This window comes from Giraffa tippelskirchi, chromosome X, assembly GCF_054371585.1.
Source record: "Giraffa tippelskirchi isolate mGirTip1 chromosome X, T2T-mGirTip1v1.2.pri, whole genome shotgun sequence".
Classification (NCBI taxonomy): Eukaryota; Metazoa; Chordata; class Mammalia; order Artiodactyla; family Giraffidae; genus Giraffa; species Giraffa tippelskirchi.
This window is the reverse complement of record NC_137289.1, coordinates 88,024,865-88,042,424: the sequence shown is the minus strand read 5'-3', so window position 1 is coordinate 88,042,424 and position 17,560 is coordinate 88,024,865. Positions and strand designations below refer to the sequence as shown.

At 41.8% G+C, this 17,560-nt stretch overlaps 1 protein-coding gene across 3 annotated transcripts; it reads left to right on the top strand.

The window, feature by feature from the left end:
* Nucleotides 1–6,343: 6,343 nt before the first annotated feature.
* On the top strand, nt 6,344–14,858 carry LOC145536658 (rho-related GTP-binding protein RhoG-like). Of its 3 annotated transcripts, XM_081566222.1 has the most exons (5): nt 6,344–6,406; nt 7,085–7,178; nt 9,096–9,217; nt 11,241–11,341; nt 11,526–14,858. In XM_081566222.1, the coding sequence occupies exons 4-5, from the start codon at nt 11,330–11,332 to the stop codon at nt 12,114–12,116; spliced, it is 603 nt and encodes a 200-aa protein (XP_081422348.1). In that variant the 5' UTR covers nt 6,344–6,406; nt 7,085–7,178; nt 9,096–9,217; nt 11,241–11,329; the 3' UTR covers nt 12,117–14,858. The 3 variants fall into 3 exon arrangements, with proteins under 3 accessions (XP_081422348.1, XP_081422347.1, XP_081422349.1); XM_081566221.1 differs by lacking the exon at nt 9,096–9,217; XM_081566223.1 differs by lacking the exons at nt 9,096–9,217; nt 11,241–11,341.
* The last annotated feature ends 2,702 nt before the right edge of the window (nt 14,859–17,560 follow it).

Below are 17,560 nucleotides of genomic sequence, written 5' to 3'. Positions count from 1 at the left end.
AATATGTGGGGAAAACACGGAAAAAGTGACAGACTTTATTTTCTTGGGCTCCAAAATCAGTGTAAATGGTGACTGCAGCCATGAAATGAAAAGCTGCTTGCTCCTTGGAAGAAAAGCTGTGACAAACCTAGGCAGTGTATTAAAAAGCAGAGACATTACTTTGCCAATAAAGGTCTGTCTAGTAAAAGCTATGGTTTTTCCAGTAGTCATGTATGGATGTGAGAGTTGGACCATAAAGAGGGCTGAGCACCAAAGAATTGATGCTTTTGAACTGTGGTGTTGGAGAAGACTCTTGAGAGGCCTTTGAACTGCAAGGAGATCCAACCAGTCAATCCTAAAGGAAATCAGTCCTGAGTATTCATTGGAAGGACTGATGCTGAAGCTGAAACTCCAATACTTTGGCCACCTGATGTGAAGAACTGACTCCTTAGAAAAGACCCTGATTTTGGGAAATATTGAAGGCAGGAGGAGAAGGGGAAGACAAAAGATGAGATGGTGGGATGGCATCACTAACTCGATGGAGATGAGTCTGAGCAAGCTCTGGGAGTTGGTGATGGACAGGGAAGCCTGGCCTGCTAAGTCCATAGCATCACAAAGAGTTGGACATGACTGAGCAAATGAACTGAACTGAACTGAGATAACACATGGGAGAAAGAAGAAATCAAAAAAGTAAGAACATATTTTGAAGTGATGATATTCTGCTAAAGCAATAGTTAGGGGGTAAATTTTAAGCACAAAACCCCTATATAAGAACAGAACAAAGTCTCAAAACAATAACTTCAGCTTTCAACTCAGTAAAAAGAAGAGTAAATAAAACTCAAATTAACAAATAATGAAGATCAAAGTGTAAATCAGTGAGATAGAAAACAAAAACAATAGAGAAAAATCAACAAAACCATATTCTTGTATGCCAGTGTTTGTAGTTATTCAGTTGCTCAGTCGTGTCCAACTCTTTGTGACCCCATGGACTGCAGCACACCAGGCTTCCCTGTCCTTCACCATCTCCCAGAGCTTGCTCAAACTCATGTCCATTGAGTCGATGATGCCATCCAGCCATCTCATCCTCAGTCACCCCCTTCTCTTCCTGCCTTCCATATTTCCCAGCATCAGGGTCTTTTTCAATGAATTTGCTTCTTGCATCAGGTGGCCAAAGTACTAGAGCTTCAATATCAGTCTTTCCAATGAATATTCAGGGTTGATTTCCTTTAGGATAGACTGGTTTGACCTCCTTGCATTCGAACGGACTCTAAAGAGTCTTCTCCAACACCACAGTTCAAAAGCATCAATTCTTTGGCACTCAGCCTTGTTTATGGTCCAACTTTCACATCCATACATCACTACTTGAAAAACCATAGGTTTGACTAGACAGACCTTTGTCAGCAAAGTAATGTCTCTGTTTTTTAATATGCTGTCTAGGTTGGTTATTGGTTGGTTATTTAACTTATATGCAGAGTACATCATGAGAAACTCTGGGCTGGAGGAAGCACAAGCTGGAATCAAGATTGTCAGGAGAAATATCAACAACCTCAGATATCCAGATGACACCACCCTTATGTCAGAAAGTGAAGGAGAACTAAAAGGCCTCTTGATGAAAGTGAAAGAGGAGAGTGAAAAAGTTGGCTTAAAACTCAGCATTCAGAAAACTAAAATCATGGCGTCTGGTCCCATCACTTCATGGCATATAGATGGGGAAACAGTGGAAACAGTGGCTGACTTTATTTTTCCAGGCTCCAAAATCACTGCTGATGGTGATTGCAGCCATGAAATTAAAAGACGCTTACTCCTTGGAAGGAAAGTTATGACCAACCTAGATAGCATACTGAAAAGCAGAGACATCCCCTTGTCAACAAAAGTCCATCTAGTCAAGGCTATGGCTTTTCCAGTGGTCATGTATGGTTGTGAGAGTTGGACTATAAGGAAAACTGAGTGCAAAGAATGATGCTTTTGAACTGTGGCGTTGGAGAAGACTCCAAGGAGAGTCCCTTGGACAGCAAGGAGATCCAACCAGTCCATCCTAAAGGAGATCAGTCCTGGGTGTTCATTGGAAGGACTGATGTTGAAGCTGAAATTCCAATACTTTGGCCACCTGATGCGAAGAGCTGACTCATTTGAAAAGACCCTGATGCTGGGAAAGATTGAGGGCAGGAGGAGAAGGGGACGACAGAGGTCAAGATGTTTGGATGGCATCACCAACTCAATGGACATGTGTTTGGGTGGACTCCAGGAGCTGGTGATGGACAGGGAGGCCTGGCGTGCTGCGGTTCATGGAGTCACAAAGAGTCGGACACGACTGAGCAATTGAACTGATACTGATAGGTTGGTTATAGCTTTTCTTTCAAGTCTTTTAATTTTATGGCTTTTCTTCCAAATCTTTTAATTTCATGGCTGCAGTCACCATCTGCAGTGATTTTGGAGCCCAAGAAAATAAAGTCTGTCACTGTTTCCATTGTTTCCCCATCTATTTGTCATGAAGTGATGGGCCTGGATGCGGTGATCTTCATTTTTTGAATGTTGAGTTTTTTTTTTAATTAGTTTATATATCTATTTTCTAACTTTACAATATTGTTTTGGTTTTGCCATACATTGACATGAATCCACCATGGGTGTACATGTGTTCCCCTTCCAGAGCCCCGCTCCCACCTCCTCTTTCACTTTTGTTCCAGAGACTCTTTAGTTCTTCTTCACTTTCTGACACAAGAGTGCTGTCATCTGTATATCAGAGGTTATTGATATTTCTTCCAACAATCTTGATTCCAGCTTGTGCTTCATCTAGCCTGGCATTTCGCATGATGTACTTGGCATATAAGGTAAATAGCAGGGTGACACTATACAGCCTTGACGTACTCCTTTCCCAATTTGGAACCAGTCCATTGTTCCATGTCCGGTTCTAACTGTTGCTTCTTCACCAGCATACAGGTTTCACAGGAGGTAGGTCTGGTATTCCCATCTCGAAGAATTTTCCACAGTTGGTTGTGATCCACACAATCAAAGGCTTTAGCATAGACAGTGAAGCAGAGGTAGATATTTTTCTGGAATTCTCTAGCTTTTTCTATGATCCAATGGATGTTGGCAGTTTGATCTCTGGTTTCATCTACGGCCATACCACCCTGAACACACCCGATCTCGTCTGATCTCTGGTTTCTCTGCCTCTTCTAAATCCACCATGTATATCTGGAAGTTCTCAGTTCACGTACTATTGAAGCCTTGCTTGAGCAATTTTGAGAATTACTTTCCTAGCAGGTGAAATGAGTGCAACTGTGTGGTAGTTTGAACATTCTTTGGCATTGCCTTTCTTTGGGATTGGAATGAAAACTGACCTTTTCCAGTCTTGTGCCATTGCTGAGTTTTCCAAATTTGCTGGCATATTGAGTGCAGCACTTTCACAGCATCATCTTTTAGGATTTGAAATAGCTCAACTGGAATTCCATCACCACCATTAGCTTTGTTTGTAGTGATGCTTCCTAAGGCCTGCTAGACTGCACACTCCAGGATGTCTGGGTCTAGTCAGTGATCACACCATCATGGTTATCCGGGTCATTAAGACCTTTTTTGTATAGTTCTTCTCTGTATTCTTGGCACCTCTTCTTTATATCTTCTGCTTCTGTTAGGTCCATACCGTTTCTGTTCTTAATTGTGCCCATCTTTGAATGAAATGTTCCCTTGGTGTCTCTAATTTTCTTGAAGAGATCTCTAATCTTTCCCATTCTATTGTTTTCCCCTATTTCCTTGCCTCGTTCACTTAGGAAGGCTTTCTTATCTCTCCTTGCTATTCTTTGGAACTCTGCATTCAGATGGGTGAATCTTTCCTTTTCTCCTTTGCCTCTTTCTTCTCTTCTTTCCTCAGCTATTTGTAAGGCCTCTTCAGACAACCATTTTGCTTTTTTCATTTTTTTTATTAGGTATGGTTTTGATCACTGCCTCCTGTACAATGTTACGAACCTCCATCCTTAGTTCTTCAGCCACTCTGTCTATCAAATCTAATCCCTTGAATCTATTTGTCACTTCCACTGTATAATTGTAAGGGATTTGATTTTGGTCATACTTGAATGGTCTAGTGGTTTTCCCTACTTTCTTCAATTTGCATCTGAATTTGGCAATAAGGAGTTCGTGATCTGAGCCACAGTTAGCTCCCAGTCTTGTTTTTGCTGACTGTATAGAGCTTTATCTTCGGCTGCAAAGAATATAGTCAATCTGATTTCAGTATTGATCATCTGGTGACATCCATGTGTGTAGTCATCTCTTGTGTTGTTGGAAGACGGTGTTTACTAGACCAGTGCATTCTCTTGGCAAAACTCTGTTAGCCTTTGCCATGCTTCCTTTTGTACTCCAGGGCCAAACTTGCCTGTTACTCCAGGCATCTCTTGACTTCCTACTTATTCATTCCAGTCCCTTATGATGAAAAGGACATCTTTTTTGGTGTTAGTTCTAGAATATCTTGTAGGTCTTAATAGAACTGTTCAGCTTCTTTTGGCATGCCAATTTTTATTGCAGCATTGTTCACAATAGTCAAATTTGGAAATGACCCAAATGTCCATCAGTAGATAAATAGCAGCCAGAAAAGTTCAATCCATGGAGAGTGAAAGTAGATTATAGGATGACTTACAGGGGCTGTGGGAAGAGGGGAATTAGCAGCTATTGCTTAGTGGGTACAGAGTTTCTGTTTGGGGTTGTTAGGTAGTTAGAATAGGTAAAAGGAGTCCAAAATGGCGGTGGCTAAAAGACAAGGAAGGGGAAAGTCTGGGAAAATAGAACAAAGGAAGGTCCAAGGATGGGAGTGAGGACCTCAGGTAAAACAAACAGCACTCCTGGGTAGCCCAGTTTACATAGGGCAGGCCCAGGGGGAGGAGAAAAAACATATAAAAAGAGGAGCCAAAATTGGGCAGGGGGCCTCTCTTCTCTTGAAGTCTTTTGGGTAGGCATGCCCTCATGCCTTGAGGATGTATTTTTCCTTTACTTTCTAAATAAAACTGAGTTGTAACATGGAACTGTAACACTGGTCCATCCCAGAGCTGTAACACTGGTTCTTCGAGGGCTCTATCGCTGGTTCGTATGTCACTTCAAATTTTTGTTGCGATGAGACAGAACGGAGGAAATTTCAAACTCCCTGACATCGTGACAAAAAAGTTTCAGAAATAGACAACCTTGATGGTTGCACACTTTGTGAATGTACCAAATGCCACTGGATTGTACACTTTAAAGTGGCAAATTGTGTGTTATATATATTTACTACAATTTTAAAAAATTAGTAATGTAGTATATAAAAAACTATCTAATTGTACAATTTAAATTGAAGGAGGAAACAGAACAGGCTCCATCTTGAAAGCAGGACTCCATCTTGGGCTGGACTGTGGACTCTGAGCTATATGCCCAGTATCTATGGAAATGATATACCAATGGAAAACCAGACCCCCCCCCCATGAAGGAGCCTCAGGACTTGTACCTAGACTCTAAAAGAATCACCTAAAAGGTCACCTAAAAGAATATGCTAATTATCCCTGTAACAGAACAAAGTCGTAAATCCCATTATGCTTATCAGGGTATGACCACAGGCCTATTGATAAGTGTCCACTGTTTAACTATCTAGGCTTATGACACATGAATCATGGGTTAACTTTGATCATATCTCTCTTTTACCTTGTCCAGGCTAGTTTCAGGGAATTTGGGGAGGTGGGATTGAGCACGTACACTTAAGGTATATAAGGTTTTCACAAAAACTGGTCAGGGTCCTTGGCTAAGAGGAGACTCTGCCTTGGCCCTGACAGTGTAATAAACTGCACTCCACTATCTGCATTGTCCTACTGAGTGAGTTTGTTTCCCAGAACGAGTGGCTACAACAAAATGAGTGAGCTGTATGGTATGTGAATTTACATCTCAATAAAGCTGTTAAAAAAAGAGTCCATAGTTTATGATTTCATTTATATAAAACTCTAGAAAATACAAACTTACATATGGTGACAGCTGCCTTAATTCACTACCACGTTTTCTTTTACTGCTTCCATTTTTCCTAACACTTTTTCAATTCCCTGATTGCCTCTTGATGTTAATATTTGTCTTGAGAAAACACGGGTCTGCGGAGGAGGAATTGGTCTCATTTTGCCACAGGAAATCTGAAACTTGGGGACCTCCGAACCCAGGAACTGGTATTGGGGTCCACACCCCATCGATCCTTGATTATCCAAAAGTGTAGTTTAAAAGCCAGTGGCTCGCAGACCACGCGGCGGGCGCTAGAACTCCATTTCCCAGGAGGTCTCGGGGCACAGGGTGGAGACTGCGTCTGACGACAAGGGTGGGACCCGGTCGCTGCCGGAATGAAGCCCCGAACCCGCCTTGTTCGCTCAGCCATGAGAAACACCGGAAGTTATGCGAGCTGCGGTTGAACTGCGCTGGAAGACGACCACTTTGCCAGGTAATCTTTATCGAGAACTACCCGCTAAGCGGGCCCCTTGTTCGCTGTTTTCTCATTGAATCTCCCCATCTCCAGGACGGTTGCCTTAGTATATGATCCACTTCCTTGGATGGAAGGGATTTGAGAATGAGATGAATTGTATATATTCGGGGGAGATTGAGCCTGCCTTTCCTATTGGGAAGCCGACGTTAGGCACTTATCTGTCCCAGGATCACGAGTCCAGCCGAAGTTCCAGAACCAAGTACGCCTGGTGGAAAGGCTGCGAAGGAAGTGCCGAGTGGGCTTGTGGTGGCCATGGATGGGTCACTACAATTGCCTCTCTGGTTTAAGTTTCCAGGCACAGGATAGTCTCCCCTGGCTCCGAGTTGGGGAGTGTTCACATGGCTTCTTTCCTCCCCGAGATTCTCGAAGTTGTCTTTGACTGGACTTGAACCAAAAGAATCAGTGTTAAATGTGAAAAAGCTTCCTGGACTTAGATAACTAAGTTGCAGAAAGTAGTAAATAAAAATGAGGGTCTTCTGAATTGTTTTGTTTCAGAAAGTTGCAGAGTGATTTAAAGTGGATTAGACTTCTGGAAAGGGTGAGACTTAGGGGAGAATGTGCTAGAAATAGTAATACTTTGAACTGCGTTCTTGTCCTTACTGTTACTGTATCTTTTATGTTGTGTGTCTAACCTAGGAGAAAATTGACTGCTGAGCCGTGTATGTCTGAAGAAGGATGCTTTGTCGGATGAGATTGGAAGATTTAGAAGAAACTAATTCCAAGGTTAAAAGTGAGTGCCTTCTGAGATGTTCGTCTCTGCAAATTGAGGCAACTTTCAGTTTCCAATCCTAGAGGCATACTTAATGATCTCTGAACTGAGCTGGTATCTACTTCACAATGCTACTATGAAGCTTAAATGAGATATGTTAAAGTATTTTACACAATGCCTATAACAGGCTCTCAGTTTTTAACTTCCGCTTGCTTCCTCATAGCAACTATTTCCTCTGGGCCATGCATTACTGTGTATTATTGTTTACCTTTTTATAAAAGTCCTGCCTTTACCATAAAACTATAAGCTTCTATCATCATTTGTTGTTTTTAACCCTTTTTTGAGTCCCTCCTAGTAGTACATTGTGCATAGTAGTACCAGGGAGAGTGGGTGGATAATGGTGGTGATGAGAGGAAAGCTGTGGGTCATCTGTAAGGAGAAAGCATTGTGCTGGATGCTGGAGCTGAAATAAACAAGCTTTTCTCCTAACAGTGGTAAACAGAATATTTGCCTTTCTCTTGTAACTTCTAGCCTTCTCTCAGAGCTCCCAGCCCTTTAAAAAGTATTGTTTTTATTTTCAGTATTTTTAACCATTTTAAAGTGTACATTAACTATATGCACATTTTTGTGCAACAGATCTTTAAAATTTTTTCATCTTGAAAAATTGAAACTCTATACCCCTTAAACAGCTCCCCATTTCCCCTTCCCCCAGCCCCTGGCAACTACTATTCTACTTTCTGTTTCTATAAGTTTGACTATTCTAGATACTTCATATAAGTGAAATCATGCAATATTTGGCTTTTTGTGACTTGGCTTATTTCACTTAGCATAATGTCCTAAAGGTTCATCCATGTTGTAGTGTATGAAAAGATTTCCTTTTTCTTTTGAAGGCTGATCTATCTATCTATCTATATGTGTGTGTGTATATTTCTTTATATGTTATCCATCGATGGACATTTAAGTTGCTTCCACCTCTTGGCTATTGTGAATAATGATGCAATGAACATGGGTGTGAAATTATCTTTTTGAGATCCTGTCTTCAGTTCTCTTGGATTATATTTTTTAGTATTATTTTTAAACTTGTTGACTATGGAGAAGTTCACATATACACACAAGTAGAGAAAATCGTATAATGAATATGTGGGCTAGATAAATGAATCATCTGTACAAAGCACCTCCCTCCTTTTGCTGAACCCCTCCCTTTCATTGAGAGTTTGCTCCAGGTGATTATGTTTAGTTTTGTTCAGACCTGCGATGTTCTAGGTACATTTCATCATCTAGGCCCGCCATCAGTGTGACTTGAGCGCCTATCTGCAGATCATTTAATTATAGATACCAGGAGTACTGGTAGATGTAAACTAGTAGAAAAGAGTGTAGGTGACTTTTCCCAGTTACAGAGATGAGGAGCTAAACTTAGGGTGCAAAGTGATCTTTGTGCCTGAGAGTTTTGCTCTGGTTCAGCAGCCACCGCCCACCCCCCCCCCCCCCAATCAGATGCACTATCGTCCTTAAAGCAGTCACTCTGAATGGTGCCTAGAGGAGGCTGGGAAGATGAGTCATACAGGCAGTAATTGTTATCAGAGGCAAAAGAAATTAATCCAAACTGGGAAAGCCAAGGAAGGTTATTTTCAAGGAATGTGGTGGTAACTTTGCCCTATTTCCGTTGTTGTTGTTCAGCTGCTAAGTGTCCAACTCTTTGCGACCCCATGGACTGCAGCACACCAGGCTTCCCTGTCCTTCACTATCTCCTAGAGTTTGCTCAAATTCATGTCCATTGAGTCGGTGATGCTATCCAACCATCTCATCTTTTGTTGTCCCCTTCTTTTGCCTTCAGTCTTTCCCAGCATCAGGGCCTTTTCTAATGAGTTCACTCTTCACATCAGGTGGCCAAATTATTTCCATTGACTTTGTGTGTTTGATCCTCATGTCTATTCCTAGATGGAAAAAGACCGAGCTGATGGTCAGTGAATACTCTGGGATGGTTGCCTACTAGGCTCTGGACTTTTAGCTGTGGGACCTGTGCCAAGGAAAGGAAGACTTCTAGGGGGAATGCCTCACTGGTGAGATTTGGCTGTGTGAGCAGAAAGCTATTCCTAGTGGGCCTGTGCAAAGCATACTGAGAGAGCCAACTTTTCTTTAAAGGAAAGTGAAGTCGCTCAGTTGTGTCCGACTCTTTGCGACCCCATGGACTGTAGCCTACCAGGCTTCTCTGTCCATGAGATTTTCCAGGCAAGAGTACTAGAGTGGGTTGCCATTTCCTTCTACAGGGGATCTTCCCGACTCAGGGATCGAACCCGGGTCTCCCACATTGCAGGCAGACGCTTTACCCTCTAAACCATCAGGGAAGCTAACTTCTCTTTACCTTGACCCAAAATGAACTGTTTGGTTTGGTTTGGTTTTTGGCTATGATATGGGCCTAATAAGACAACAGGATGGAGGATATATCTATTCCTCTGAATTCCCAAGGTGAGAAACTGATTCTCAATTTTTTTTCCTGTAATCGAATACATATGATAATGTATCCGCTTTCCTCCATATTCTGATACTTGAAGTTAATGCTATGAGGATCAGGTCTGAAATTAGGGCAGTAGTTAAGAAGCTAAAGAAAATGGAGTGCTGTGGGGAATACTGTCACAGCAGGACATTGATTCGATATTAATATGGGGATATAAACATGGATGTGTGCATGCTAAGTCACTTCAGTCATGTCTGACTCTTTGCGACCTTATGGACTGTTGCCCGCAAGGCTGTTCTGTCCATGAGATTCTCTAGGCAAGAATACTGGGGGGCTTGCCATGCCCTCCTCCAGAGGATCTTCCCAACCCAGGGGTCAAACCCACATCTCTTATGTCTCCTGCATTGGCAGATGGGTTCATTAACACTAGCACCACCTGGGAACATGGGAGCTCATAGTAAACATGTTCCTTGGAGATCATCTGTATTTCATCATTAACTCGCAAATACTCAATTCATGAAGAAATGGACAAGAATATAGTGGTGTTATGAACTGTAGTTTTACTCAGATAAGGACAGAAGGGATGAGACAGAAGCGTTTGTCTAGCATTGTAATCACATTATAGAACTTTTGCCTTCCCCAGAAGAATAGTAATTTTTGTGAAGTCATAGTAGCTTCTAACACTTTAATGAGTACTTCCTATGTGGCAGGCACTAATAAGTATAGCACAGGCATTCTTTCATTTAAGCTTCAGGTTAAAAACTTGCCCAACTTCACAGAGCTTGGGAAAAGAGAGGACTGGTTTTTGACTCCAGGCGATCTGACTTCAGAGTTTGCACTCTTATAGCCACTTCTCTATATGGCTGAGTCTGACTGGCCTACTTTTCTCTCCAGTATTTTGATGCCACTATGGTTTTTGCAGTAGTCATGTACAGATGTGAGAGTTGGACCATAAAGAAGGCTGAGTGCCAAAGAATTAGTGCTTTTGAATTGTGGTGCTGGAAAAGACTCTTGAGAGTCCCTTGGACTGCAAGGAGATCAAACCCATCAATCCTAAAGGAAATCAACCCTGAGTTTTCATTGGAAGGACGGATGCTGAAGCTGAAGTTCCAATACTTTGGCCACCTGATGCTAAGAGCTGACTCATTGGAAAAGATCCTGATGCTGGGAAAGATTGAAGGTGGGAGGAGAAGGGGGTAACAGAGGATGAGATGGGTAGATATCATCATTGACTTGATGGGCATGAGTTTGAGCAAACTTCTGGAGATGGTGAAGGATAGGGAAGCCTGGCATGCTGCAGTCCATGGGATCGCAAAGAGTCAGACATGACAGAGTGACTGAACAATAACAAACAACAGTTTTTCAGGAACAGAGTGTATCTTTGCTGAGTCTGTAGCCACAGATCTGAAGTGAGAGCTGTCTTTCCCTTTGTTTCAACCTTGGGAATCTTCTTTCTACACCAATTTAAAAAAATTAGTTAACATTTATTTAGTACCTATAATATTTTAGTAGCTTTGATACAGTATATGTGAGACCTTATGACAATACCTTTGTATATAATAGTTTTTAATCTTGTGGGGCTCACAGTCCTTTTTGAGTCTGATGATAGCTTTGGATCTTCTTTCCAGAAAAATTTACCTATGCACATACACATAATATTGTGCACAACTGCAGAGGTGGCTTCTAGAATCTTCTGAAGCCTATCTTCTAGCAGGCCATGGACTCCATGGTAAGAACTCTTGCCCCATACTACCTTTCCCAGATTCTATGGTGTTAGGAGGCCAGGTAGTGGGGGTGGAGGGGGGAGGGTCTTACCTCCTTTCTTTCTTCTCAGAGAGAAATGTTTATATAGCTTAGGCTCCCTAGATTAACCAAACATCTGTGAACATTCTTTCCTTCTCTCTTATACATAGGACTCCAAGGGAACAATGCAGACGATCAAATGTGTGGTTGTGGGAGATGGGGCTGTAGGTAAGACCTGCCTCCTCATCAGTTACACAACAAATGCCTTTCCTGAGGAGTATATCCCCACTGTCTTTGACAACTATAGTGCCCAGACATCTGTAGATGGCCAGATCGTCATCCTGAACCTGTGGGACACAGCTGGCCAAGAAGAGTATGACCGACTGCGAACACTCTCCTACCCCCAGACCAATATCTTCGTCATTTGCTTTTCCATTGGCAACCCATCTTCTTATGCCAATGTGAGGCATAAGTGGTACCCCGAGGTCTCCCATCATTGCCCCAATGTACCTGTTTTGCTGGTAGGCACCAAGAGGGACCTGCGGAGTGACCTTGAGACAGTGAAGAACCTAAAGGAACAGAGCCTAGTGCCCACAACTCCTCAGCAAGGCACTTCACTGGCTAAGCAGGTGGGGGCTGTGAAGTATCTGGAATGTTCAGCCCTGATGCATGATGGGGTCCGTGAGGTATTTTTGGAAGCCATCCGGGCTGTGCTTTACCCTGCCACAAAGAAGAACACCAAGAAGTGTGTCCTCTTATAGCTTTTGGGATGCTGCTGGGGACTGCACCCAAGGAGAAAAAGGGGAAATTCCCTTGATAGCATTTAACATTGCCAGCATGAGCCACTTATCTCTTCTCCTGGAAACCCTAGGCTCTAGGTTATTTGGATTTTGGAGGAATGAAGAGACGCTAGTTTGTACTTGGCTGCTTTGAAATTCGGTCTGAACCTTTGGGGAAAGTTTGAGAGTGAGAGAGTGTGTGTGTGTCCGGTCGAAGTGATGAGAGGAGACGTCACCAGATGTACTTTTCGGCATTGGCCAGGCCACAACTAAGCAGATCAGCCTAGTACTGTTCTTTGTAGGCTTTTGCTTGACTGTTTGAAATCTAATTTCAGCTTTCCTGGATGTATTTATCATTGAGCTAGTACCTCACAGAAGGACAGGGTTCTCCAAGTTTTCAAATCATTGCCTGAAGCTTTCTGATGTACTTATTTTTGGAAACCATTTTAGGTGTGATTCCTGGGTGTTCCCAGTGTTGACATGTTCTTTCCATTCTTGAGATGAGACGTTTTTGCGATAATGGTTAAGCAGCATTTCTAGAGTTCTGTGAGATCGTAACAGATGTTTCTTAAAAGGGTTCTATGGGCCTCTGGCCTTTTGAGATGGCTCATACTCCATCTGTGGAGTGTGTTTCTCTCTTAATAAATCTGCTTCTTACCTAAAGCAAAAAAAGTTCTGTGGTCAAATAAGGCAAGAATCATTGATTTAAATAATGCTGAATAGTTTCTTTTACTGCAGGAAGTTTTATAACTTTTAATAATAAGTATGCAATATTTCCCAAACTTATTTCACTGAACTTTTGTTTTTTGGTCCCATGCAGCACCTATTAACATCTCTGGGAACACAGTTTCAGAGATACTGGGTTACTAGGGATTGGGTATTCCCATGGTGGAGACTTAAAAATCATAATGTGGTCCTATTCTTTGTGATGGTTTCTTCTCTGTGCTTTTGAGAGGAATGTTTACCAGCCATGGCCTTGTTATTAATTCCTCTTCCAATCCTCAGGAGGTGGGTTTGGCACTTAGTCATGACAGTACATTGGCTGTGGGATCTGATGTTCAGATTTGCTTTCTGATTCTGCTAGCACTCTGGGCCCCGTGAAGTGAAAAACTGTCTCTGAGGCTTCTGTGTGTCCCTTTTTTCTCACATCACCCTTCCACTGTAAGGAAAGACCACTGAAGATTAACCCTCTAAATAAAACCAATGAAACAACCAAACAAGTAAGATGTCCTGCTCGTTGCTCTCAGGGGGCTCTGTGATTCCCTCTGAGACGTCTCTTCTGCTGTCATTCCTCTAAGTCATTATAAAGGCTACTCTGGTCTCTTCCTGTTCCTCCCTCCTCTGTATGTCTCCCTGTGTGTGTGTGTTCAGCCCTGTGTGCCTTTTGAGTTTGCTCCAATAGTGTTGGAGTATGTTGGGTTTCTGGGTGGAAGGGGCTGTCCTCCCCCTTGTGGCAGTTTTGTTGGCTTTCCTCAGTCTGCTCTGGGGCGAGATGAGTTGACTTCTGTATCCCCATGGACCTGCTACTCCTTGCCCCAGCTGTATTTTTGACCTTCTTCATTTGATATGGAAGGAAAACTTCTCTACCTGGCAGATAGATAGTGGAGTCACCATGCACATGTCCTGTCATCCTGCCAGAATAGCATGGGATTTTTGAGAGTTTGGGAAATGGAGCTAAAAGGATCTCGTACCTCCCCTTGGGGTGGGTGAAGTGCCTGTGGTTTGCTCTGTGATTATCTTGCTGTTGCTCTTTGACAGGATATGATCAGAGTAACCTCAAGCTGACTGAACCTCCTGGATAGGGTTGCCAGATAAAATAATTTTTTTAACCAATTTTTTAGTGTAAGTGTGTACCGTGCAATATCTGGGACATACTTAACACTAAAAAATTATTTTCTGTTTATCTGAGATTCAAAGTTAATGGGGCATCCTATATTTTTATTTGCCAAATCTGTTAACCCTACTCTTTGAGAATCTGGAACCTGGAGGTCAACCACGTATTGATAGAAGATAGAAGGTTATATAAATACTCTATTCTTCCTCCTTTTCTTCTGGTTTCCCTTTTCCCTCACAGTGGACTGAAGTGCTTTTTCTTTTTCCTTCATCACTGTACCCCCTACTTCACGCAATATTCCATTGGTGTGTATGTCTACAGTGTTAATTGTTTGAAGCTGTGGAGGATCCAGGATGAATACTGTTGTCCAGCACTTGCCTTCTCAGTTCCAATGTACTGTATCTATTTTCCAGTGTGCAGCTCAGGGCATCCTGAGGCTTGCAGGGATTCCGTATGAGCACTGTGTTAACTGGAAGAGGGTGAGTGTGGCCCTCCTCAACTAAGGCTCAATTGCACTTTGGAAAGTGGGGCTATTACAGTAATGTGGCCACTGTGGAAGTCAACTGGCTTCTGGGCACTGTGCCCACTGCCCTTGTGTACAGTCACTGGGTTTTTCCAAAGACAGTCAAATGGAAGTGTATTCCAATCTCACGATATTCTGATTGATGCCACCTTGGGTGCTCACAGGACTTCATGGTTGAAAGGGGCTAGAAACACGGCTGTCACCTGGGTCTCTGGGAACTTTCTATTTAGCTACTGAAATCTTTTAAGTTAGCTTTTAATTTAATAGTGCCTCCTGCTCCTCTTTTGCCTGTCAAATTCCCAAATGTAAGCCTGGGTTTGGTTTGGGCAAACTTGTGTTCTCTAATAAATGGAGGTGTGATCCACAAGTCTGAGTGAGTGGTTTTGTATTGCTCTGATTTAATAGTCTTAAGTATACACTGACATCTTGGTTTTTATATTTAATTTATATGAAGATTAACATGCTAATATCACTTTTAAATTTTTCATAAGGAATGCTAATAAACTTTTCTGATTTTACTGGGTCTGTTGCTTTCCAGAAATCCAAGCAATTCCTCACCACCACCCCTTTGTCTTGTGAGTGTGTTAATTGCTATCTTGTCCAACTCTGCAACCTCAGGGACCATAGCCCACCAGGCTCCTCTGTCCATGGAATTCTCCAGGCAAGAATACTGGAATGGGTTGCCATGCCCTTCTCCAGGGGATCTTCCCAACCCAGGGATTGAACCCAGGTCTCCTGCCTTGGCAGGCGGATTCTTTACCATCTGAGCCACCAGGGAAAGTGAGTGGTTTCTAACTGCTCTTCAGCTTGTAAAGGATGAAATAACTATAATTGTCATATTGCACATGGCACCTATGTGTAACTGTACTTACTCTTCTACATCACATAATCAGCGTAAGGAATTATCTGTCCTGCTAACACTCATTCTCTAGTTCCTGCCCCGCCCTCATCTATTCATCTCCAGGATTTAGCTTCATATCCTGGTTTTCGATGACAGACCAGTTAGTTCCCTGTTGGTGATTTTTCTCACTTATTCCACTATATTCAGTAAACAATTATCAACCTCCTATTGTGTCACAGGCTTGACTGTGCTAGGAGCTAGGTTGTAAAGATTCTGCATTTAATATCTTTTGCCTCTTCCACTTATCTCAGGAAAATCTCCTCCTGTTTGTCTTAAAAATGAACTAAGGAATTCCCTGGTGGTCCAGTGGTTAAGACCGTGCTTTCACTACTAAGGGCACAGGTTCGATCCTCCATCCTCCCCCCAAAAGACCTAATCTTGGCTGGCAACTGTAAATAATGCTGGTATACTAGTAAGTGCACAAGGAAGAGCAAAACCATGTTTTTTGTTTTTAAAAACCAATTTATTGAGGTATAATTTACATACTGTACAATTCACCCATTTTAAGTGTACAATGTAACAATGTTGAGTTAATTTACTGAGTCATGCTGCTGCTGCTGCTGCTAAGTTGCTTCAGTCGTGTCCAACTCTGTACGACCCCATAGACGGCAGCCCACCAGGCTCCCCCGTCCCTGAGATTCTCCAGGCAAGAATACTGGAGTGGGTTGCCATTTCCTTCTCCAATGCATGAAAGTGAAAAGTGAAAGTGAAGTTGCTCAGTTGTGTGCGATTCTTAGCGACCCCATGGACTGCAGCCCACCAGGCTCCTCCATCCATGGGAGTTTCCAGGCAAGAGTACTGGAGTGGGGTGTCATTGCCTTCATGCAACCATTATCAAAATTCAGTTTGACAACATTTCCATCACCCCAAAGAGATCCCTCGTGTGATTAATCCCCTGTTCCTATCCCCAGCCCTTCATATAAATGGAATCAAATATGTGGCCATTTGGAACTCTTCTTTCATTTAGCAAAATGTTCTCAAGGTTCATCCATTTTGTAGCAAATACGGGTAGTCATTTCTTTTTATTACTGGATAATATTCTACTATATGGGGTACACCATATTTTATCTACTCATAGTTGAGGGATGTTTGGATTGTTTCTACCCTTTGGCTGTTACAAATAATGCTGCTGTGAACCTTCATATAGGTTTTGTGTGGGTATGTTTTCCACTGTCTTGGGTATATACCTGGGAGTGGAATTGCTAGGGCATATAGTAAATTAATGCAAAACCACATTTTGAGTCAAGAATAGCATCTTTAATATTTATAGTAACTGAAATCCCCTTCCACATTCTACAAGTCTCTACCTCATTGAACCTGCTTTTCCTTAAGCACAAGATTCAAGAGACTATAAGATACATTAAAAAGCATTCCACTTTGCTTTTTTGTCTTATTAGTTAGGCAATAGTATTCTATTAACTTTTCATTACCAAAATGCATTTCAGCTACATGCAGGTTTTGGCAAACTTGTCATCTGGTCTAGAAATGTAACTACTATTAAAATATTCCAGTCTCCTCCTGGGTTTGTTTTCTGTTTTCCTCTCTTGTTCTGAACCAGACCAACATTTGTCTCTGAAAAAGAAAAATTCCATGGAATATTCATACAATGAAGTAATAAGTAGACATAAAAAAACCGAAGAAGAGTGCTATTAAGTGGTACAGTGTGGTTTCCAGACTATATTAGTAAGTGAAAAAAAAGGCAAGGTGAGAAGAATATATATAATATGCTATCTTTTGTGTTTAACAACAACAAAAAGAATATATACACTCATTTGCATATATTTGCAGAAGGAAACACAGGAAGTATAAATAGTGAATTATGCTATACACCTGAAACTAATGTGTTAGTGTCAATTACACCTCAACTGAAAAAAAAAAAAAAAACACAGGAAGGATAAGCAAGAAATTAATGAAAATGAGTACTTACAGGGAGTGAGTGGCAATGGGGCACAGGGCATGGGAGCAAGACTTGTCTGGAAATAGCTTTTTATATAGTTTTGACTTTGAGCCACATGAAAGTTTACATATTTTAAAAATAATGTATCCTTTTTACTAAAAAGGATGATAAAAGCAAATCCTAAACTTGAATATAAATGGAAAAAACTCCACAGAGGAAAAAAATGATTCATGTAATTTTTAAAAATTTCTTTCCTATTTCTGGCCAGGAT